Here is a 25752-nt window from a genome sequence, read left to right on the forward strand (position 1 = left end):
TATTTCTGACTGGTAACATGGATTTATTATTTAATCATATTTTAACTTGGAAAAAAGCACGGGTTGCCCTCGACATTGTGGTATTAAATGAGAAATAATGTAGTAATATTATGTTCGCAAGTAGTATTTGCTCATAAATGTTGGTTTCCCAGTTCTTAATGAATAATAATCCAGTAATATCTTTTGTAACATTAGGGTTATTACACCCCAGAAACACTGAAGTAATTCTACTGAAATGCTGTGGTGTGAGTGTTGTAAAATGCTAATTAATTATGCACTTTAATAACTTAAGATATACAGGTTGCTTTAAATAAATGCAGCCAAATAATTGATCGATCTGAGCATGAGAATGCAAAATGTTTTAAAGACTCTCTCTCTCTCTCAGTCTCTCATCCTTCCTTTCCTGCTCTGTTTATTAAACATTGTCAAAAACAACAGGAGGCTTTTGCCTGGCTTAGTCAGGGGTTTGTAGGCAGACATGAGCAAAGATATCGTGAGCAGAATATTCTTTATATGTTTATTGGGTGTTTGGACAGTTTGGGAGAGTGGAAATGGGCTTTTTCCACTGGACTGATTCCGCTTGTCAAGATGTTTCTGCCATGTATTATGATAGAGAGGGAGAGGGGACAGGAAAGAATGATAGATTAAAGAAAAGAAAATGTGAAAAGAACAGAAGAGAAAAACTGATGGAAGAAATTAAACAAAGGATGGTTTGAAGTTGTAGCTAAAATACCTCAGTCAACTTCCGAACAAACTCGAGCTGACCTGCAGACCCAGTGTGAGCTGAGACTGTCGTAACCTATCTGTCGCCATCTAAATGAAATCAAACACTTGGTTAGGTCGCCCAGGAGGACCCTGCTGCTGACACAGAGACATAAAATAAAGGCAGATATTGCCTGAGGAGAGGTGAGACCATGATGGAGATTTCTGTTAAAAGCACATCAATGTACTGTTTACAGAAAACAAAATGAGGCTTTCAAAGGACAGTACATGATCCCCACAGTCAAACATGGTGGATGTTCATATATGTTTTGCTGCTTCTGGCACTGGACACTTAGATTTTGTGAATTTTGTGAATCCTAAAGACTACTGAAGGGCCCACTGTCAGAAGGCTGTAGGACAAAGAGCCAAATCATGCTATAAACGCACCTAGTAATGGTATAAGACAAAGCACTTGAGAATTCTGAAATGGTCAGCAATGAGTCCAAATCGAAATGTTATAGACCGCACTATGGAGAGGTGTCACAACAGCAGTTATGAGGGGGCACGCTTATAATCTGAGAGAGCTAGAGCAGTAGGCAAAAGAAAAGTGGTCCAAAATTCCAGTAGACAGGTGTTTGAAACTCATTCATGGTTACAGGGGTTCATTTTAAGAGTGCAAATTATTTTGTCAAGTAGATTTCTGGTGCTGTGTGTGAAATAATATCAGATTTGACAGTTAAACTCAGCCTTTTTCTGTTCCACTGCAAACAACTGAAATAAACAGTATTAGTTTTAGGGTTACCAATATTTTTAGCAATAACGGATATCTGTGTGTGAAATATTTAAACAGAAAAATGGTTATTTATTTATGCTCATTATGTAATGCCAAATATATCAATTCTATCAACTCATTTTTAAACCCCACAACACCACTCTGCTATCTTTTGGAAAGTGAGAATTACAATTACCTTAATTTTGTTAATTAAAAAATTTCCCCTGTTTGCTTGTTACAAGATTTTAGGTGCTAAATTTTAACGTTTTCTGGTTTTACGTGATAAATCTGTTTTTCTCCAGTGCATTTCCAGGACTCTACATGGCATGTTTGTTGTGAGATCATTTTTAGCATTACACAAATTTTAAAAAAATTGTCTCCCCCTTTTTTTATTTTATTTTATTTTTTTATATTTTTTTAATTTAATATGAAGTGATGGCTATTAACTTTTATTTATTTAAGCCAATTAAAAAGCTGTTTTTTGTAATGCAAACCTTTACAATCCTGGTAATTTTCCATTACCCTCTCTCTGTAACTGCTGTGATTTGCAGTTTTGTTCTGTGGTTTGGGTTTTATTCTAGTTCCACACAGTTTGTGGGAGAGAGAAGGCACATAAGTCTTTAAGGTGGTAAATTTGCCCACAACACATCTCAGCATACTCCCAAATCCTCAGCAGTACCTGCAGGTCTGCTTGCTGGCGGCATCATTAACAAGCGCTGTCGTCTGCTGAAAAATCTATGGGTTACAGTTATTGCCCTGGTTACGGTCCCCAGGCCATCAAAAATCGCTTCAGGAAGGGTGAGAAGTGGCCAGCGGGACATTTTGTCTTCTGACTGTCATTTGTTATGTTTGAAGTACAAAGAGAAAATCAAAACGTATCTCTGACACTCTCTGCTATTATTGTGTTGATGTATCAGTCCACATTTATTGTCCATTATGTTTACTTGAAGCAGATTATGTAGTGGTAGGATTCTTTTCACTCTATTATCTATTTTGCGAATGCTAATATTTCACTCTCATTTGCCTTGTCTTTGTCTTTTTTCCCTGCTTTGCCTTGCTTTCCTTTTTTTTTTCCTCCTTAATGTTGGTTTTCTTTCCTCTTCTACAGGTCACAGTAAGGCAGTGCGTGATATCTGTTTCAATAACACTGGTACTCAGTTTCTCAGTGCTGCTTATGATCGCTATATCAAATTGTGGGACACTGAGACAGGTAAGTGTAATACAATCACGCATATGTTTCAAGGTGCAGTTATTTTGCATGCCAGTCTAAATGTGAACATTTTTCTGTACGCCTAAAGAGCTGAAGGGTTTTATTAAGTACATATTCCTTGCTCTGCTGTGCTTCATTGTGTATTGAACTTTAGTGCATGGGGCACTAGGGTAGGCTGTAAAAGGTTTATTTACATTCATGTCCCACGTTCTGCTCCTCCACCAGGGGGAGCCACACACAAAGGGCAGGCACTACTGATCCTGGATCAGATTTTGAAACTTGACTTGAAGTGTAGTAATATTTAGTTTCATTAATTTTTGTCTGAACTGAAAATTTGCCCCAGGCACATTTGCTTGACAAGCCCTGATCCTTCATCTCTGCAAAGGTGAAGAACTAGAAGGAAATAATAGAAGCGGCAGTGGTTTTGATTGAGTTTTGTAGAATGTGAAGATTGTGAGGGGCTCCTCAGGGCTTTGTACATTTACTGAATCACTGAAGGAATCACTGAAGAGATAAATGTAAGGTGTCTGTTATGAATGAAATATTTAATGACTTTTACAAATTTAAAATGTTTAGTAAATATTAAATGTTGGCATTAGTTGAAATTAGCTTATTATCGATGCACTACTACGGTTCCTCATATTCGAATTCCGATACACAAATACCAATACCAATTCTGATATGAGCTCTTTTTACTTTAATATCATATATAATGTTTTTGGTTTTGTTTTTAAGTTTACATCATGAGGCTGAAATAAACCACACAGCACTTATTATTGGAAGAGTAAAAAAATATACATACGCTGCATTGAATTCACAATAACACTGTTCACGATTGTAATCAAAAAACACTTTTTGCAAAAATGTTTCCTCACTGTTTACTAGCACTACAGTCTGTTTGCGCGCGTGAAACCTGTCTAATGTGTTTACAAAGTTCTGGTGTTGGTTTGGTATGCTGTTCTTTCTCTCTCCCTCTCTCTGCTCATGGCAGAGGTATCTAGAGTTTTTTAGACTATGGAGAGAACTCCAACTGTTGAAAAGCACAAACTGAGATGAGGATATTGCTCTGTTCCTGATATTGACTTATTCTTGCTGTTTCGGGTTACTTAAACAAACAGATTCCGAACGTAAACAAACCAGAGAGAACTGTGTTTCTCCACAATTGTCGACTTTCCTTTTAAATGCATTCCAAAGGAATTTATTTGTTACACTCCTACTCCTGTAGCATTCTCCTAACCATCAACTCTGACATACAATCAGTGAGGTTAAAATCATTACAAATTAACTTTAGTAACAGTGCATCCTTCACATGTTTATCCTCTTGTTGTCCTGTCAGTGCTATGTATTTTCTGTATGGCAGATAATACCTGGGCATAATGTAGTCAAACCCAACAGCTAATGTCTTTAAATCTCCAATAGAACGCAACAGAACATGCAGCAGACAAGCTCGCCATGGCTCGCCTGTCTTTTTCTCTCTCTCTCTCTCTCTCTCTCTCTCTCTCTCTCTCTCTCTCTCTCTCTCTCTCACACACACACACACACACACATGGTCTCGCTAATGTGAATAGAGCTCAGTGGCTCACAGTGTGTCGGCAGTGTTTTCCAAAAGCTCCATTCTGCATTAAACACAACCATGCCTACAATGGAGTTTTCAAAAATCTTCGTTGTCTGTATCCGTGTGAACAGGAGGCCAAAAACACAGACAACAACGCCACAGTCACAGACTGTCTTTGACGTGGGTTCATGGTAAGATGTGGAATGGATAATGGATCGGTGACACATCTTTATTATGTTATGTTATGGATGGTCCATTGGCAAGTACAAGCTGCGGACTGGATTATGGATCTGTAAGTGGATTGGCCCTGTCTGTCTGATATCTGATAAGTGAATTACATCTATATCAGACCACATAACAATAAAGCATTAGACCAGGGCCATCTGAGAGAGACATAAAGCTGTGAGACTCTAATGGAATTCTTTCTGTGTTCAGGTAAATGCATCGCCCCGTTCACGAACAGAAAAGTTCCCTACTGTGTAAAGTTCAATCCAGATGAAGACAAACAAAACCTGTTTGTTGCTGGAATGTCAGACAAGAAAATTGTTCAGGTGAGCATATGAACACACACACAAACTTAAACCGCAGAGAGGTGTTGGTTACTCAGCAAGTCTGAAGATGGGACCTCATTTCATGCTCTGTGATTTCCTTCAAAGTAAGAGCATGAGAGCTATATGAATCTCTTCTGGAGAAAGTGTGAGAAAGCTACCTGACGAGCGGTTCTAATGGATGGATATCCCCACATGAAACTGGTAGATCAATCTCCATGAAACATGCCCTGCAGGAGAAAGACAGAGGGGGAAAAATGGTCAGATGTCTTAGTCCTTTAGCAGTGAATGTGCCAAAAGCAAAAGAGCACAGCTGAGATAGCTAATCACTAGACTCTATTCCTCTCTTTAGTGTCTTTCTCACTTAGAACTCCACCTCGTCAGTCTATCTATCGCTGACAGGGAGGAAAAAAAGTTTAAATTAGATTTTGTGTGTGTCTTTGTGTAAAGAGAAAATACACACCATTTCAGTAAACATATTTTTTCCCCTAGTGGGACATCCGTTCAGGGGATGTGGTTCAGGAATATGACCGTCACCTGGGAGCCGTCAACACAATCACGTTTGTAGACGAGAACCGACGCTTCGTCAGCACCTCAGACGATAAGAGTCTGCGTGTTTGGGAATGGTGAGTGGGGCAAGTGCAAGCACATTATCATTTGAATGAAACCTGCTTGTTCATTGTATGGATTTTATTCTCCCTTGTTGATATGCATGAGTGTATTTAACTGCAGAATATGGCATGCGTTGCAGAATGGCCAGTATAGTATGTTCCCGAATGCATGCCTAATTTTAAACAGATTAGAGTTATGTGATGGGTGTTTTCTGTGACAGTGTTCGACTTAAGTGAAGGCACGTTTATTTTCCTCTAGCACAGGGCCATACTCCAAAATACACACTTTTAACTTAGACAGAACATGGCATTGTTTACACATGTATCATAATGTAGCTGTCCAATTAAAAACATGTATGTTTTATGTATTTTATCTCCCTTTTTTATCGATTTTTAGTTTACTACATCATTTGAATACAGCAGCTGTTGTTTGCATTGTGTGAATTTCACGTTGAATGGACCTATAGAAGTGCACCAAAATGACTTTAAATTAAATCTTTTTACATTCACTTCCATTGAAACTTAAGTAGGTTCTCCTTCTCTTTTTCTTAACGATACTCTTTGGGGAGATGCATGTTTTTAATTACACAGCAGTGATATATCACTATGATCTGAACACGCTCTAAACAGCCGATACCCTATGATATTTTACTGACTCTGTTCATCTCTGATTCTGACGCAGTTCTGATTTACACAGAGAGCAGCTCTGAATAAAGCAGTCTTGGTTCAGTGCAAGCTCAGACCGTCTTGGCTGGAGAGAACCAGTGCTAAAACAAAACAATTAAAGTTAAAACCTAATAATGAACAGCGATAACGAACTGTGGTATAATCACAATAACATGACGTGAGATATAGGCACTGGTGTACTGATATATGACCGCAGCACACCGTGTTATAGCACTCCCATTTGTATTATTGAATAAATATGCCTTGTTTTTTTTCCTGGCTTAAAGTGCATTTACCTGTTTTAATCTATCAAGATGCTGACCTGATTATACAGGCCTTTAATGACTGAAACTATTAGTGTATTTTTGTTTGCAACAGTATGAATGTCAACGTCATTGTTTTTGCTTATATTATGTTTGACCTCTGGAAATATTTAATTAATTAGATTAAAATTGTAAAGTAGCTGTCTGAAAAAGTGAAAAGCTGTTAGCACAAGGTTTCCCTTTTCCGCTACAGCTTGGGTGCATGTGTCTGAAATCGCATCACCGTTTTTATATGGCTCTCTCTGTATATTTTTTTTTTCTGACTTTTGTTATATAATATTTATATTGTATATAAATTTATATATATTTATATTGCATACAAAAAAATGGCATCACTGTATTGTATTATATTTTCCTAGGTGTATGTTGTTCTCGTTTGGTAACTTTGCCGCATAGTCTTTACAGTCACAGTTGAACCAACCACAGAAGCTGAACATAATATTGGCTATAAAAATATTAAATATTTTAAAACATATTACTCAGAATAATAACCACTGGTTTAATTTTATTGGCTGGAGCCTTGCTATATAATCTACACTGGTTTTGCCCCTGTTAGAAATTGCAGTTCATCCAGCAGTTACTGTCTTCATATTACAGCTTTGCTTTTCAATTTAATTAGATCAACTCCAGCTACGATTTCTGACTGGCACTCCGTCAGCAGCCCCTGATTGTCTAGGCTGGTTAATCATGCTTTCACTCAAAGACGCAGTCAAGCACTTTGATCATTTAAGCTTGATCTTGCAAGCTAGATGAGGTCTGAGTTCGTATTTCTGCAGGATTTTGCAAGTTTGCCATGATTCGGTTCTGTTCTGAGTAATCAGTTGTTTTATAGCTGTGTATGCGGATCATTTTTCCAGAGTATGAGATTCACCCCCACCTTCCCTTAAGACTTATTCAATGTAGTCTGGCTGGTGAGAGACTGTGAGACTTCATACTGTTTTCACTAGCAATGTGCCAATCATAAGAGCACCTGGGACATTTTCACAAATGAGATTCGTTTCCTAAGTGAATAAGCTTGAGCACATTTCTAGATAATGAATAATTTAAGCAATAGCTGCTGGTTTGTAGTAGAAGTTTGCAGCTATCTAGAGGGCTTGTGTATTTGAACTACATACCATAAAGGTTTCATAGAAGGTTTCATCTTCCAAGTTGTGCATTGGTGTGAAAGGTAAATGAGGTGTGGTATGGTTCACTGATTTGTGGTGAGTGCAGTGGCAAGGAGTGTTTTCCCATTTTTTTCCCATTGATGGTCACAGAATCCTCTAATTTGAATAACAGTGTGGAAATTAACAGTGGTTAAATGGTTAAACTGGACAGTGGTGTGGTTAACACCCACCCCCCCCCCCTTTGCTTGGAGCACATTTGCCATATGCTGTATATTGTAGGTGATTTGCGTCGCCGTAAATGCAATATCTATTACACTCGTGCATTAGAACACACTATAAAAGTAAAGTAATGTATACATGCACTACACACATTGTCATAAGCTTATCTTCTATACATTGCTGGAACACAGCGCAACTTTGAGAGCTTTAAAGGGTACAGATGCTGGAATGTGTGCCCTCAGCGAATGCCAGCACAAGGCTTTGCTGCCGTACTACAGATGCCACCTGGCTCCTCGCTCACACAGACACTGAGTCTGTGTGAGGGAGTGTGTGGGCTCGAGGGTGTTTGTTCTTTATTTTCCCACGAAGGCTGCTCAGATGGAGGGATTTGAGAGCTCAGCAGCCAGAGCACTGATGAAAATATGCAGAGGAAAGGAACAAAGTGAGCACTAAAAGGAAGAAAGAGATCTAAAAGCGGTGAGGCAGGAAAGGCTGTAAATGATGAAAAGAACCAAGGGTATCTGAGGAAAAAGTAAAGGAATGAGCAATGTATTTTGAGGGATTGGAGGAAAGAGTCAGTTTGGCATCACCAGTAAACTCCCTTTCTTTTCTCTCTCTCTCTCTTTTGGTCTCTCACACTCTCACTTGCTTACATTACATTGTTTCTTTTGTGCTCACTCAATCTGGCTCTCTCTCCTGTTCAGAGTTATTTTTGGCGTGTAGTCTTGTGTAAAGGGATTTGTCCTTTGTGTTCAGTGTCTAGGATCACTCAGGTTTCAGTGCTGCCCTATTTTCAGGCCTTCTTACCCGGAGTCTGTTGAAGCCCTCCAGCTGTGTGAGTAAGGGCAAGAGAGGAAAAGAATCAGAGAGCAACAAAATCAGTGCATTGGAAAAAGGTAGAAATGTGTCTGCAGTGCAATGTAATGGTGTGTTTTTCTTTGCTGTAGTGAATGGACTTTGAATCACCTCTACACAAACACACCTCTCAATTAACCTTTTCCAGCTGTAAAGTCAAAGGAAAGGGCTAGTGTGCAGTATTACATAGCCAGGTCTGTTTTAATGCTCGCGTTTTGTGTTGCTATTATAGCTTCACAAAATATTGTGTGTTAATTGTAATAGTGATAATTGCTTTTGCATTTTGTGTGCAAATTAATCTTTCATTTATAATATCTTAAACAATACCAGATGCGCTCAATTCTGGTTGTTTAGACAAATCATGGCAGTTACATTGATGTTTGTTTCAAATAATCATTTTGATCACACAAAAAATGCAGTATATAGATGATAGCAAAACTTTGTTCTGGTTGTCTGCAGAGCTGACACGTTTTTTTGTACTAGGTGGCTACCCAAACTGTTGTCCATATTATGTATGTATATATTACAGGGGTGGTCAACATATCAGACAACAGCGAGCCAACAATGGTTTCTAGAAGGGCGCTTATTAGTACCGATATATGGTGCATCACTAGTTTCAAATGCAAATTGTAATTTTAGTCCAGAATTATTGCTAGGGACAATTCAGCAATCGTTTTGGTAGGGACATGTCTCTACGGTCCCTTTACAATTCTATGCCCTTCGGGAAAAATGTACATGCACCCAACAGCCATATGTTTTATTATGAATGGTAGGAAAATAGACGCAGGATAGCTAATACCTGATCTATTACAGCATTATAGCCATGTAACCATTACCAAGTTGTGTTTTAAACAGTGTCCTATCACTGTCCACTCTATTATACAACCCTAACTTTTAGGTCCACCTTGTATATGTAAAGTTAGAGACGGTAGCTCTTCTGTTGCTGCACAGTTTGTGTTGGTCATTTTCATCTTTCATCAGAGGTCACTGGATGCTGCCCACAGGATGATTTTGGTTGGATATTTTTGGTTCTCAACCCAGCAGTAACACTGATGTGTTTAAAAACTCCAGCAGCACTGCGGTATCTGATCCACTCATACCAGGAAAACACACAATAAAGCCCAATTTATACTTCTGGGTTGAGCCTATGCCACAGGCAGCGAGTAGGTCCTGTGTCGACATGAACTCATGAATTTCAGATGCTTCCAAAAAAAAAACCTGCTATGAGGAGCAACAGCTTGTGGGAATAAGTGCCATGTTAACATTTGTTTCTTTCCTGGCTCTGCACTCAAAATGCAATCTGTTCCAATTAGCACCCTATTCCCTACATAGTGCACTTCACAGATTTTAAAACTAATACTCATACAGCATTACACATTGGACACTGTAGAGGAAGGTGCTTAAGAGTCAGCCCTAGAGTTGTTACTGTGTAATTGCAGAGAGAAGCAGACATCTATGTACAAGTAGAAAACATTCACAATAGTGTAGGGCTCTTGCACAGGCTACGGTACAGGCTGTGCGTCGAGTCAACGCGGACGCATTAATCAACCTCAACACACCACCACCATATCAGGGTCACTGCAGCACTGAGAATAATCCACCACCCAAATCATACCTGCTCTGTGGTGGTCTGTTGGGGTCCTGAACATTGAAAAACAGGGTGAAAGAGAGCAAACAATGTATCCAATGAATGGACTCCAGTCTGTAATTGTAGAACTACAAAGTGCAAATTTATGGTCAGTGGAGCTGACAGAATGGACAATGAGTTTAGAAAAATTCCTATAGGTGATCCTGTTATTATATCTGATTGGTGTATACACTGAATAAATACACAGTGTTAAATTCAAATTTTAATTCTTTCAACATTCCCCTATAGGAATACAGTGGCAACATGTGGCCTGCTTTCAGATATGTTCCCAGGTTGTGAAAAGTTATATATAAAATTGAGTCTCGTTTAAACTGTCACATGGTTGTTTTGACTTAGAAACCACAAGGGTTCTATGTATTTAATTAATCTGATTTTGTGTGTGTGTGTGTGTGTGTGTGTGTGTGTGTAGCATTGCTACTACTGCCGCAAGCCACTGCACCTGATTGTGCTAATACTATTTGTGTATTTAACCACCAGATTAAGGAGAGAAGTAGAACATTTTCAGAGAGTAATGGGAGTCTGTGATGATGCTGTGTATTTCGTCCATCAATAAAACAACGGGTCCTTTTATTATAACAATATCAGCACAAAATGTGCATAGCCCCAAGTAGCCTATTAACGGTCAGTTAAAATAAATATGGTTTCATGTTACTCAGTTAATTCAGTTTCTCTCACATAGGTCGGTATAACATAAGGTATGTACACTGAAGAATTACTAAATTAGAAATACCTACCTTGTATTTACACTCATTGTCCATTTTGTCATCTCTACTGGCCATACAGGCGCACACCTGTTTCTCTGCATACTTTCTTGTGCCCATTTCACTCTGCTCTTCAATGGTCAGGACCACCACAGAGCAGATATGATTTGGGTGGTGGATCATTCTCAGTGCTCCAGCGACACTGATGTATTAGTGAATGTTGGGCCTGGTATGAGTGGATGAGATGCAGCAGTGCTGCTGAAGTTCTTAAACACAATTCACTGAATATCCTGAGGACGCTACCCACAGGACACTGTTGGCTGAATATTTTTGCTTGGTTGACTGTTCTCAGTTCAGGGGTGACTTTGAGGGCTTTAAAAACTCTAGGATCCCTGCTGTGTCTGGCCCACTTTTACCAGCACAACACACACCAACACTGTCATTGCAGCACTGAGAATGATCCCTCACCTAAATCATACATGCTCTATGGTTGTTCTGGGAGGGTCCTGATCATTGAAGAGCAGTGTGAAATGAGGATATGAAAGTATGGAGGGAAACAGGTGGATTACAGTCTGTAATTGTAGACCTATAAAGTGCTCCTGTATGGGCAGTGGATCTAATAAAATGGACAGTGAGTGTAGATACAAGGTAGGTGTTCCTAAGCCAGTGATCGTTCAGTGTTTAGTACACTGCGTGTTCAGCCATGTGGTCAGAGGTATTAAAGGTTGCTGAAGGTCTTTGCATATGCTGACCAGAAGAGGATGGTTCCCCTTTTGAGTCCCAGTTCCTTGCCAGTTTCCACTCTTCTTGCTCACATGGGTCTAGGACCAGGAATTCTGAAAAATGCTTTGAGATACCAGCTGAAAAAAAAAGCTGTATAAAGAAAATTGAATTGAGAAGGCTCCAGGACCCACAGTGATTCTGAATAGGATGAAGCAGTTACAGAAAATGGATGAATGAATATACCACTTTAGCCCAAACCTGTCATTGAGTCCCTTAGGCCTGTGTGCAGCTGCTCAAGATTGTCCCATTTCATTTCATGCTTTTTACAGAAATAATATAAGCTGTGTGTGGACAAATGCATGTCTCTGTCCCCAGAGAGTGTTCCATAAAGTAGCTGAATTAAACAAGGGATGTCTACAAAAGTGTGGACAATGGTTCATAGCCAGGATTCCTACTTATTCCTGGCAAATGTTACATGGGGTCTATTTGGATTTTGAGGCTTTTTGCATGTTTAACATCATCTTAAAAATGCTGTGTATGAAGTGCATTTTTAAGTGTATCTGATCTATTCATGAGAGCATTTGGTCCATAGTTGGAGACTAACCTGTCCGTGACCTGTTTGTTGTACATAGAGGACGGTTGTCAAAACTGGGCTGATTCTGCTCTGATATTTTCTTTATGCCTTGTCAGTTCAGCAGCACTTGTCAAGTAGTTTTCTTTGCTTATATAATGTGGTATAAATCCCATATGTATGTCTATGTATTAATAAGATTCGTTATGCAAAACGCAGAGGTTTATGGTTACAAGCTATTAAACGGACAGACTGGACTGATGAAAGTTGAATGGACATACATTATCGATGACCCGAGAGCAAGTCCAGTAAGATTACTGAATTAAAACCAATATTCCATATATGAGATGTCTTCCTCGACAAAAAAAAAAACTGTGGCGCCAGTAAGCCTGAAGGGCCCACAAGCAATTCACACCCACACAAAGCATACCAGCACGTATGTAGGTTGTCCTGTTCAAAACAAGACCAAATTTGAGTCTTTCCGTCAATCCACTCGTTAGTAATCCTCATGGTTGTGTAAAGATCACTTGCAAAAAGAAAATAAAACAACACTTCAAAATAAAACTTTTTTCCTGTTTGGTGAGGGTAAAAAGCCATTTGGGGAGATACAAGAGATTAGTTTGTCAAGGAAGGTAACATGTAAAATGTTGCCATTAAACCGTCCTGGACATTGTAGGCATCGAGAGATTTTATGCCTTGAGTGTTTGTTTTGTATACACACTGGGTTTTTCCACAAGCTATATGAAGATATCCGGCCACTGTAACTTTTGCCTGTGACAGTGAGTATAGGTCAGAAAATCTCACCCCATTTCTAAGAGTTATCTTATTAATGTAGGACAACATCTCTCTTACTCTTTAGCTAATAAAATAACCGGAGAAAGCATCCGGATTAGATATATTCCCATTTTCCTACACTTGAAACCACTATGCTCACTGTGACTTTCTGCCACCAATTAAGCCTATAAGCTCCACCCACAAACCATGTAATTTCTCTTTGCAAACAAAAAATGGTCTATAGACTAATACTCTCTGATAAATCTATACTTGTAAATGTGCTGCTCATACATTGTGATCGTTTTTTTTTTATTTTTCCCCTCATATCAATCTATAGTCTCTTTCTAAACTTTCTATAATGTTATATAAAGTAAAATTAAGTTTACAATTTTTTGTCTGGTGTAAAAACAAAAAAAAATTTCCAATTAAAGGAACACTATGTAGTATTTCTACCTTAAAATTACAGCTTTTAAAATTGTGATGTGATTGTGATGTTCTACTGAGCTGTAATAGGGAGAATATAGCCTCTGTGGCTGTTACACCATGTCCTCTGCTGGTTTACTGCACTAAGCAACTTCTGAATCACGGGGTGGAGGACTCTCACGAGAAACAGGTGGATGGTTGCCTAGCTACAGGAAGAATCTAGCTCTGTATTCTCGGTACGGACATTATATGGCAGAGAGAGCAAGAAGGAGAAAAGAGAGAGAGAATGAGCAGCGTACAAGAGTTAATACTGGACTAAATTTACACAGTAGAGTGAACTGAAACAGACCTGATTCTGATAATAAGTGCTTTTCGCCGGTTGCTATGAGGATTACATGGCTAAATTTACACTTTGTGTCGGTGGAACCCAAGCTATGTTGAGGACCGTGTTATATTCCGGTTTTGAGAGAACGGGGACGAGTGGTAGCGCCTGCTTACTTTAGCCAGATTAGCTCACTTTTTAGCGCTAAACATTCTGGTAATAAGTGCTTTTCTGTTGGTTGCTGTGGTTATAATAGCTAAAGTACCACCAAAGTTACACTTTATGGTTGTAATAACACGAGTATGTTATGGATGATATATGGGTTTTATTGTGTAGTTAACATTATTTTATTTGATTACAACCCACCCACAAGCTCAACATCAGCTAAAGCCCCAAGAGCCGTTCGTGACGTTTGTAAACATCACTGATCACTCTGTGAGTGAAAGAGACGGATGGACAGAGAGGGAGATGTGAATTACACTTAGCAATGGGTAGGGGGTGCTCAGGAGACAAAAAAGCCAATTCTTAAATAGTATTCCTTTAAAGCAGACAGTTGGATGTGTAAGATTTATGAGGACGTGAGTTATTTCACTTTTATTAGCTCTGGATTATACTCTAAATCATCATTTGTTTGATAAATATGCATTTTACCAATACTACGCTGCTCAAGTACAGTGTACATATCTACTACAGATTTTTAAACTTTTAATATTATACAAGACTCGTTTAACCAATAAAAAACAAAAGTAAATATGTCGCTACTAGGTTTAAAATGTTCTTCATAAATTTCAGATGTACTCTTTAGCTTGCGTTTTAATTAATAACAGAAAAGTGCCTTGAGCTTTAAAAAATGCAAAATATAAGACCCTTGGCTCATAACAATAACCTGCATATTTTTCTTTTGTGTTTTCCTGCACAAACTCCCTCACTTTAGCTCAGTAAGCTACTGTAAATGGTCTGATCTGCTAAATCTGGGAGAAATCCGCAATGTGGATAGGGGTCACTCCAGGTCCAGGGTTGGGTGGGAATCACTTTTCAAGTTAAACAGACTTTTAGAGGAGTATTTGAAATCAACTTGTTTTAAGAGTTCTAGAGCTGTGAGATGCTTCTTATTTTCAGATGTAGGCCAGACTTTGGAACTGCTAATCTGCACAGTTCTTCTTTGCCATTTAGTCTCTTTGGTCTGCATTTCCCCGGTAACTTCTAGTAACATATAAATAAGAATGTTTTCAAGGTTTATTTCCAAAAAGTTAAATGTCTTTGCTTAGTGTTAAGCATGGTACATGATCTATTCCCTTTTGAAATATTTGTGGCTAGTCACCACTCACTGTCAGCCCCATGCCATTTCACAAATTGAGGGTTTGTAAAACTTGAGCCTCTATCATTGGCTTAAAACAGTCAGGAGGTATGTTCAGCCAAAATATCATTGACTTCCACTCCATGTTCTTCTTTGTCAGCTGTGCTTCTGCAAATATGTTGGCTCCAAAAGCTACTGATAGGGATCAGCGGTCCATGACCATTGGCCACGCTTTCTCTAATTCATCTTGATCTGTCCATACAGTTGTTGGTTACTCAAGGGTGTTTGTGTCTTTCTGTAATTTGTAATCTGTGTCCTTTTTCAGGGATATTCCAGTGGACTTCAAATATATTGCAGAGCCCAGTATGCACTCAATGCCTGCAGTGACACTTTCACCCAATGGTGAGTACCTGTGGCCAAGAATAGGTTCACCAGTGCTACGCACACTTACACACACTCTATCTGTCTTTCATTAAATGCTTTGCGGCTTGTACTCCCCAAAGCGAGCATTTGTGCAGTTGTGTTTTTTTTTTCCCTTTTATAACTTTTTAATATTTTTTTACCCCTCTACCGTTCCTGTAGGGAATGTTCAAATTTGTTCTTACGGGTATAATTTCCTCAGTGAATAATTTATAAAAAATCTCAGAGAGAGAGTGTTTTTATTCTCAGAAAGACAAAATGGTAAAGTGATGGGAACATAAGCTCTCCCCTGTCTCTTTCTTTCTGTTGTTCCTAGTCTAGTTGGCTTTTCTTTTTTTTTTGTCCTTTATCCTTCATCCTTTTTCTGCATTTCTCTCCTAAATTGCAATACCGCAAAACAGATGGGCTGCAGTAAATAGCCTCCTCTTCATGTTTGTTGGTATTTTGCAACAACAGTGGCAAATGCTACGGGTGGTAAAATCAGAGCTTGAGTTGAGCATATGAGCTGCAGTTTAAACCACTCTCTTTTTCAGTAAAGTGGTGTGTGTGTGTGTGTGGAAGAGAGCACATGCTGAACGGGTGCAACTTGGTTTCTGAGTGTTTGTTAATGGGGGAGCTGAGGAAGCTTGAAAAACTTTCAGAAGATTGTCTAACAAGTTGAATATGTGGCTTAAATAAATGTGAAAAAGACCTGTCTTCATAAGAGTGCTCAGAGCTGAAAGCTGGCATCGTGCAGCTTAAGAGCATACTTCAGCTGATCAAATGGTTCATGACATGTGCAGGAAACAGCTGCATTTGTGCATGTTGACAATCATATGTATATTAAGACAGGCAGAATAAGAGTTGCTTTCTTCCTGTCCTTTTCTTCATGTTTATATACAGTAGAACCCCGGAAGTCGACGGTAATGTTCCGGAACTCGCGTCAACAACTGATGCGGTCGAGTTCCGAAACGAATTTCCCCATAAGAAATAACGAAAAACCGATTAATTGGTTCTTGACCATAATTTTTTTGACGCGTTAAATACGCAAAAACATGGAACACAATCTCAAAAAGCTTCCAACCTTGCGGAATGACGCCGTAAACTGACGCCAAGTAGCGTCAGTTAAGCTCAACACGAGCGCCGTTTGTTTACAAATGTTGCGTGGGTCGGGTTCCTAGTTTTAAGGTCGACCTCCGAGTCGAAATTCTCTCGACATATCAAGTATCAAAACATACGATGTATCAAAAATTGTTCATGTTTGTCAGCTTTTATTCACCGGTATTCCACCTTGAATGGAGCAGCAGGTGCCAGTATATACCTGCCTCACCATTTAAGGTGGAAAGGAAAAACTAACTAGATTCTGCTGTCTGTGAGGAGCGAATATTGTAGTTTTGCTCAGTTGTGTGCTGTGATTGGCCATTGGTGATGGACCTAAAACTAGGGATGCACAATTCTGATTTCCAAATCTCAATTTATGTATCGGCTGAATGAATACACTACATACAGTATATCACCATCTGGGAGAGACTTACGGCATCAGGACTAGCTTAGACACATAGCACATATAGGGAAATGTCCAGAATTGCTGTTTATTTGTCACTAAAATAATAAAAGTTGTGCAGGCGCATTCAAATAGATAAATTAAACATAGATTAAAATAAATAAAATGTATCGGCCAAACTTAAAGGCGGTAATCAGTTTTGTTTGTAAACATTTATTGTAAACTGTTAATTCAAAATAAAACAAGTTGTACGCCTCGTTGCTTTTATATGCTTTCAGTAGGGTTCTTGAAGAAAAGGCCGTCTGGACAAGAAGACAGTTATTATACTGCCTTGATAGCAGCTAATCTTACAGTTCAGTTAAAAATAGCTCGCCATAACATATACAAACAATAAAGCAAAACATATGTTGGTGCTGGTGTTTGTCTGATAATATCATCTGAACTAGCACAATACTGGCTCCTCTCCTCCATTGTTATTCACCACCTGCCTTCCATCTGGATTTCATGCATTGTCTGAGTTACATGACTTAAAACAACTTATTGTCGGCTTAAGGTTAAGCCAGAATTATGTTTTTTTGTTATTAAATCTGGTGCCTTTTGGAACTTTGACAGAAAAGGAACATCAGACCTTAAATGCACTATAGCTTTGCAGCTCACAAAAACGTTTTAGGTCATAGACAGGTTTTTGGGACCTCCTCAAGTAAGAGGTTATGTCATTTTAGCCTCATATGTGATCACCTGTGTTGCATGCACACCATAATGTCAGTTGACAAACTATATTTTGCAAGGGAAATATGTCATATAAAGTGAGCAGTACACAGATCTGACTTTGAAAGTGGTGTAGTGTTCACACAGAAGGCCACTTAGTGCAATGGAGGATTGCTAATGCAGAGAGCCAATCAGAATGAAACTTGACCAAATTCTGATAGTTGTGTCCAGCTTGGCTTATTATATATAGAAAAACAGACCCTAAGGCTATTGTTCCTAAGATCTAATTTGTTTGTTTGTTTGTTTTTGTAGGCAAGTGGCTTGCCTGTCAGTCCATGGATAATCAGATCCTGATATTTGGGGCTCAGAACAGATTCAGGCTGAACAAAAAGAAGATCTTCAAGGGTCACATGGTGGCTGGATATGCCTGCCAGGTGGACTTCTCTCCAGATATGAGGTAAGAATTTTCCTCCCTTGCAGCCCACACAGAAAGTAGAAATAATGTGGAGAAGGAAAAAGTGACAACATGAACAAGTATAGTGATTTGAATATCCCAGATATCTTTTAAAGGCTAAGCACCACTTAATTGTCCTCCATGAATATTTCACATTATTTTAGTTCCTGACATATATAAGTATGAATTAAAATGGAAAATAGCAGCTTAATTTGCTTTAAAACTGACAATTTTATTAAATTGACGGAAAAACCCGAGTTCGCTATGGAAATTCTTGAACGCAACCGTGACGTCACTGGTGGACAACAGCTGAACAACGCCGCGGTAAAACACCGTTACGACTGACTGTTATGACAGTATCTAGCTAGCTAAATAACCAACATTACCATTATTCCAGGTACCATTATTCTTGTAAATGTGATCGAAGTCGAACTCGAATTCATCCGACACTATAAACCTCCGTAATGCAGCTACGTAGCCGAGTATAATCTGAGCCACCGAGTTTAGCAAGTCAAGCTAACGTTAACTAACACCAACTAAAACAGGCAAAGTGAGTGTCCTTACCCTGTTTACCTCCATGTTACAGAGGCTCTTGAACACCTTTCGTTGGTGTCCTTACATGCTCATATTGTTGGAAAAGCGCCAGTGAAATGAGCTACAGATAACGGAGTGAGCGGATGGTCCTTTCCAAAGTGCCCGTTTAAAGTTGACAAATTTAGTCCATTTTCTGGATATTTTGGGATCTTTGGGCCATTTGTGCACAGATGTCCCACTGTACATTGAATTATTGCAGTCAAAAACAACACACCTTTTTGTCATTTTGCATTAAATTAAGTGCAGCTTCTAGAGTTGTTGTCCACCATCTACATCACAGGCAAGACGCCTATTAGAGTTTCCGAACACCGTGGGGGTGGGGGAACCAACGGTCTTTTAAACCTTATTCCTTGAATTAGTAAGAAATAACATGTTTTCTGACAATCAATAAACACAAGTTAGGAACTCAAACTCCACTGTATTTATTTGTTTGACACTTTCATATAGCTGGTGCTTAGCCTTTAATGAAGACACAGTGTCATTTCTGTAAAGCAGCTTTTATATGAAACACTAAAATGTGAGTTTCAGGTTCATGAGGTGAAAGATAACATTGTGACATTTGCTGTCACCTTAAGTCTTCCTAGGAATATATTAGTGCTGTGAAAATTGATGTGTTAACGCACATGGGAATTTAACGCATTAATTATTTTAGCACCAATTACTTATTTAATGAAATCTAGCCACAACTTCCATAATTCACTCTCTTTACAGAGCCTAGTGACATTTTTATGTAGCGATGTAAAGAGTCACTACTGTTTAGATCAGAAGCTAGCTCCATCTTGCTCTTACACACGTGAGACACACACACCCCTCCTGGTTCCATATTTGAGGCACAAGCTTCACTGTAACTTTTATATTCTCTGTTAAAACTTCTGTCTGCTAAAGCCATCCCTAAAAGTATTACTCAGCAAATTAAGAGACTCCAATAAAAAAAAATCATAAAAATACACTGAAATATTATAATAAAGTAAATGTCCCTCCCAAAACATACAAGTACTAGCATTTTAACTTCATTGTTGTGATTACATTTTTTTTAAATCGCTAGACTACTGATACAAATATAATTTAATTGTGTTGATCGTATCATTCAGTTGATTTTACTTTTAAATATCCATTATTAAAAGATTCAGACACAAGAAGTGATACACTGATTAATCACATTTCATTGCAGCACATTGTGCAATTATTATAACTTTTTTAATCAAATGATAGCACTGAAATGCATTTTAGAACAGTTACTGGACCATGCTTCGCCTTGAGCAAAATTGTAAACTTTAATTTATTTATTATTTAACTGAACTTTTTTCTGTAGCTTTTTAATCTTTTGGAACAGTACCTTTTATGAAATAGATAGTTATGTTACATGGGCGGCACGGTGGCGCAGCAGGTAGTGTCGTAGTCACACAGCTCCAGGGAGGTTGTGGGTTTGATTCCTGCTCCAGGTGACTGTCTGTGAGGAGTTTGGTGTGTTCTCCTTGTGTCCGCGTGGGTTTCCTCCGGGTGCTCCGGTTTCCTCCCACAGTCCAAAAACACGTTGGTAGGTGGATTGGCGACTCAAAAGTGTCCGTGTGTGTGTTGCCCTGTGAAGGACTGGCGCCCCCTCCAGGGTGTATTCCCGCCTTGCGCCCAGTGATTCCAGGTAGGCTCTGGACCCACCGCGACCCTGAACTGGATAAGGGTTACAGATAATGAATGAATAAATCTTAAGTTACATTTTTAGCTACATATTCTTACATATTTTACAGTAATATTCTTCTCCTACTTGTAGTTATGTGGTGTCTGGCGATGCTGATGGGAAGCTGAATATCTGGGACTGGAAGACCACTAAGCTCTACCACCGAATCAAAGCACATGACAAAGTTTGCATCAGTGCTCTTTGGCATCCTCATGAGACCTCCAAGGTCATTACCTGCGGCTGGGACGGACAGATCAAACTCTGGGACTGAAAGGGACGGGAGGAATTCAGTGGACGAAGAAAGACATTGAACAAAGGAATGAGCTTCTTACCTTTGAACCCTTGCCGTGTCATCTTGTATTTGGCATGTGTGCTTTCCATTGTATTTGTATCATTCTGCATCACAGGATCCACAGGATTTTTTCTAATATGTTTTTTGTTTTGCTTAGTTACAGACTAAAGCTTTAAAGGTTATGGACTGGCATCCAGTCCCTATCTCTAGTTTAATTTTTATCCTCTCTGCCACTTCAAAAACATTCTCTACTGTATTGGACATCTTCAGTGGAGAAGGGAATTTATGATGGTGTTTCATTATTAATGAGTTATCCGTCACTTTTAACACAGTGTCTTCATTTCCAAATCAGATGTCTTTTTCTGAAGGTAATAAAACATTTTGTAAATTTTTCCATCAGTCCATCTGTAGTCATTTTTGAGTATGTGCATTTGAGCAGAACGTCAGAGCAGATGCTTCACTAGGATATTTATTTCTTGCATTTAGACTTTTAGTGATTTGATAGTGAACCGTAATGGGAGTTACTATAGTAGATCAGCTCTGGGTCATCTATGTTACACAGTACCACAATGAAACATGAAAACCAATTCCTCCCCAAGCTTAACCTGCATTTGGTCTTTTGACATCTTTCCACATGAACTTAATATGTACATGGGTCTGGATATTTAAAAAAAACAAACTGAGATTTTCCTCCTGTTTTTGAAAATGTCTAAAACCAGATGAATATTAAAATAGTTGCATTGTCATGCCAGTCCAGTAGGGGGCCATAGTACCTCTTGTGATATCAAAACCACACAGCATGAGAGAAAAAGGTTTAATCCCAAAGTAAGGCATGCTGTGTGTCATCATCATCATCATCATCTTTGCCCCTTAATCCATTGTGTGGCATCAGCATTTTTAAAAAGTAGCGTTTTGTCATTACACACAAGAACAGTGTCAACAGCTTTTTCAAAAAATTTTTTTTGAAAACCTCAGTTTTCAGTGACTTAAAATGGCATGTTCATATGGAAGGAAGGCCAAGAGGCAGACAAAACACATTTTTTATCGATTAGTTAATTATTATTTATTTTTATAACATATCCAGCGGCCTTAGTGTTCCAAAATGGAGCATGTTTATAGCTTCTGAAATAGATAAAAGTTAAAACCATTGACTAGAAAGCATATACAGTGTCTGGTGCTGGGCTGTGTAGAAGTGGACCTTCTAGACTGAGTTGGCATGGAGTATGAGATCAAGAATTAAACATTCCACATCAATAGTTGACTTCATAAGCGCTCCTGTGACTAAATGTTGTCAACACATAAATGTTTAACGAAGGTTGGACAGTGAAACTTTGGGTTAAAATCACAGACAAGGCTTGGGACCACACTGTTGAACAATAGTTCAGAACCGCATCTTGGAGGGAATTTTGCTGAAAGCATATTATTTGGATCTTCATTTCACCTTAACAAGCATGGAAGCAATCCAACTTTGAATTGTTGTTGAAGAAAGTGTGGTTAAAAACAGCTGATCATTACAGAAATGTTGTTATATTTAGTATAAAGTCTTCCTATGACTGGGAGGAATTTATGAAATCACTACACTTGAGGGATGTTCAAAAAGGTTTGGGCTTCATAGCTTCACAGATAAGACACGATAATATTGTGAACTTGCTGGCTTCGTGCAACAGACCTCAAAAAATTAAATTGTTTGAATTAATGGCATATTTTCATTTTTCAGATGAAGTACAGGACAAAATACAGAATCACTCACATTTAGGAAAAAAATATGTGTACTTTGTTGCTGTTCCTTGGGCTTGAATTCATTGTGGCATGGATTTCACGAATGAAAAGCAATGTTCTACATTAAGCTGGATCCAAATTTCAAATTGCAGTTGATATAAGATCAGCTTTATGGACTATGAAAAATATCACTGGACACGCTATACACAATGTTCAATGAAAAACACTGATGTTACTGACAAATTCTGCAGAGCAGGCTTTTTATGACAGCATTTTGCACCAATTGCAGCATTTCATTTTATTTTGAATATATTGATGTATTTTTCAATAAATTTCCATCTCAACACTTGAATTTAAGTTGTAGGGTTAAGTTAAGTTTTACTTTTTAAATGAACACAACTTTTGCCCTTTAATTAGCTACATAAACTTTGCAGAAATGAGCACTGACATGGGCCAAATTTGCTTTTAAATTTACATTTACATTAGAATGAGAATTTTTGCAGGACATGCCATTGAACTTAGTGCAAAATCATCCTAACAATGACTTCTTCACCAAAGTTATTTTATACTGATGGAATGAGAAAAATATCCTAATACACCTGTACATTAATTGTTGTGGTAATAAATGCCATTTCCCCTGGTCCTTTACCTGATATACACTGATAAGCCACAACATGACCTTATTTCTACACTCTTTGTCCTTTTAATCAGCTTACAACAAAGTTGCATTTTGTATTTCTGCAATTACCAAATGTAGTTCATCTGTTGTACTGTTCAACAAGGCGGGAATACACCCTGGAGGGGGCGCCAGTCCTTCACAGGGCAACATACACTTACGGACACCTTTTTTCGAGTCGCCAATCCACCTACCAACGTGTTTTTGGACTGTGGAAACCGGAGCATCCGGAGGAAACCCATGCGGACACGGGGAGAACACACCAACAGTCACCCGGAGCAGGACTCGAGCCCACAACCTCCACAACCCTGGAGCTGTGTGACTGCGACACTAAATAGTTAAATAGCTATCAAACATTTTGTGAGTTATGTCTATGATTTTTTAATTTGTTACAAAGTAAAAAAAAACAGGGTATACATTAGAGTGGTGATTCTGTGTTTTGCAAAAGTAGTCCGTTTGTACTTGTTTGTACAAACTGTTTGTACCTGGCGTAATTGTCTGTAAGCTTTACTCACTGATATACGACTACTGACGTGCAGACTGACCAATTATAACAGAGAAGATTATCGACCAATAACGGTAGCTCTACAGTCAGACCGTCCAATCAAAAGGTTTTAGGCTACTTCACCACTCCCCCTTCTCACGCAAGCGAACCAATCGGAGTAGGGGAGGGCGGGACTAGTTTGTGAACGAAACTTCTCGAAGTTCTATGTAAGCTCTAGAAAAACAAAATCCCGGACGTTTGTGAAATTCCGCCCGGACATTTTTTAAGCCTAAAAAGAGGTCATGTCCGGGTAAAAGAGGACGTCCGGTCACTCTAGTATTTCCCAATAACAATATCTTCATCTCAGTTCGTGCTTATGAACGTTTGGAGTTCTCTCTGAACCTCCAGATGGCTTTTCACTTCTGTGAGCAGAAAGAGAGAAACCCTGGGTACTGCACGGAGACAGCTTGATTTTTTATTTCACTCATTTACTGACACTGCAGCTTTGTAAACACATTAGAGCACTTTCGAGCGCGCAGAGAGACCTGAGATCTGACAAATGTTGAGGAAACAGCTTCTGGTAAGATGTGTTTTTAGATTATCATCATAAACGTATTTTATTCGTAAAACAAATGCATGACTTAATCTTGATGGCATTTTAAGTTCCAAAATGTACACCGTGAACACAGCAAGACACAGAGTGTTACTCTGCAGTTACTTTTGGAGCTCATTAAGGCCTCAGTGCTCTGTGGACATTTTATAAGCTTTCACACAAGCCCAGCAGTCACTAATAACACACGCTGCTCTTCTGACTAATCAGGCCATGTCTTATGTTCCAGCCTCAATAGCTTCCCTTTGAATAATCTTCAGTCAGATTTCCTTTGCAAGATGTGCTTATTTTGTGTAGGGATTTATTTACTTTTTGGTTAATTTTGAATTTTGTTGCTGTTATTTAATCTACAAAGCCATAAAAACAAGGCAACTCTTGTAAAATCCTTATTTGAACTCTTGTTTTCACATGTAATCTTCAGTTTTAATCATATTTATTTACTTATTTATGTAAATACCTTATTTTAATTAAACATTCACTCAGGGTACTGGCTTCCTTGGTTTAGGCCTAATCCTCAAAGAGTGTCTGAAGATTCAACACCAATTTTGACTGAAAGAAAAAAAAAAGGATGGGGGGGGGGGCAGTGGGGACTATGACAACATTTGCCTAGTGCTAGTTCTGAGAGGGAGGTCGGCACTCGAAAAAACACTCATTATTCGAAGCACTGCTTATCTCACACACACTTGAGGTAATTCAGCTTTTTCCCAGTAAACAAGGAACGTTCCTGGACGTTCAAAATAGGTCTAAAAGTAGTCTGTCCGTCAAGGACATATTTTAAACGTCAATGGACGTCCAAATTCCATCGTAATAAGTTTGTTAAGTGGTGACCAGTCGATAACGTCAGTGGACGTCCAAAACACGTTTTATACAAGTAATTTATTTCGGGACCAATTAATAACGTCAATGGACGTCCAAAATACGTCTTATAGTTGTCTTTTCAATGTCTGTGTTTGGACGTCTTTTCAACTTTCATTTTCAACCTTAAGAGAACGTTGATTAGACGGCAGTCATTATGTTTTTTTAACGTTGAATCAACGACTAATTGTTTACTGGGTTGGGTTTGAATCTGTCTTTTTTATGATGTTTTTTGTTCTCACTAAGTAATGCCACATAAATATTTTTTACAACTTTGTTGCCATACTTTCACTGCCCTCACAATATCCTTATAAAACCTGATTTATAGCTCTGTGAAGATACACATCCATTTATCTGTTTTGCAGCGAAGAAAAGGGAATCATGAGTGGCTAACGGAGGACACGAGTGGATTTCAAAACCCTAACTGATGCCCTCCTGAATTCCTTTGTCCTCTAATATCCTAAAATCTTTAAGGATGTATTATTTCTTCTCAGTCATGGAAAAGCTTCTCTGTCAGGGAAAGAGTAACCATCTTCACCAGTGACTGTTTTGTTGCAGCCTTTGTGGTTTCACAGAATGGTTTTCATTTATGAGAGGGCTCTCTGAACGCTTGATGAAAGTTAATCAAATTATTGGTGAATGTGAATGTAAGGGTATTTTTGGCTGCTCTTAAGAATGATGAGCTCATACACAAAAGAAAAGACACATAGGTGAACAAATTAAACTTTTAATGCATGATCCTGTTCCTAATGGACA

General features: G+C 38.6%; 1 protein-coding gene across 1 annotated transcript in view; it reads left to right on the forward strand.

Annotated features, from left to right (window-relative positions):
* Positions 1–21032, forward strand: part of cdc40 (cell division cycle 40 homolog (S. cerevisiae)) — a 29162-nt gene extending 8130 nt beyond the window's left edge. The window contains exons 10-15 of the mRNA XM_066677104.1: positions 2583–2684; positions 4675–4790; positions 5280–5413; positions 15352–15428; positions 17950–18094; positions 20454–21032. Of these exons, the coding sequence (XP_066533201.1) occupies positions 2583–2684; positions 4675–4790; positions 5280–5413; positions 15352–15428; positions 17950–18094; positions 20454–20631 (752 nt within the window). The 3' untranslated portion in view covers positions 20632–21032. The remainder of the gene's footprint in view (positions 1–2582; positions 2685–4674; positions 4791–5279; positions 5414–15351; positions 15429–17949; positions 18095–20453) is intronic.
* Positions 21033–25752: the final 4720 nt, after the last annotated feature.

The sequence above is a fragment of the Hoplias malabaricus genome, chromosome 7, assembly GCF_029633855.1.
Source record: "Hoplias malabaricus isolate fHopMal1 chromosome 7, fHopMal1.hap1, whole genome shotgun sequence".
Lineage (NCBI taxonomy): Eukaryota > Metazoa > Chordata > Actinopteri > Characiformes > Erythrinidae > Hoplias > Hoplias malabaricus.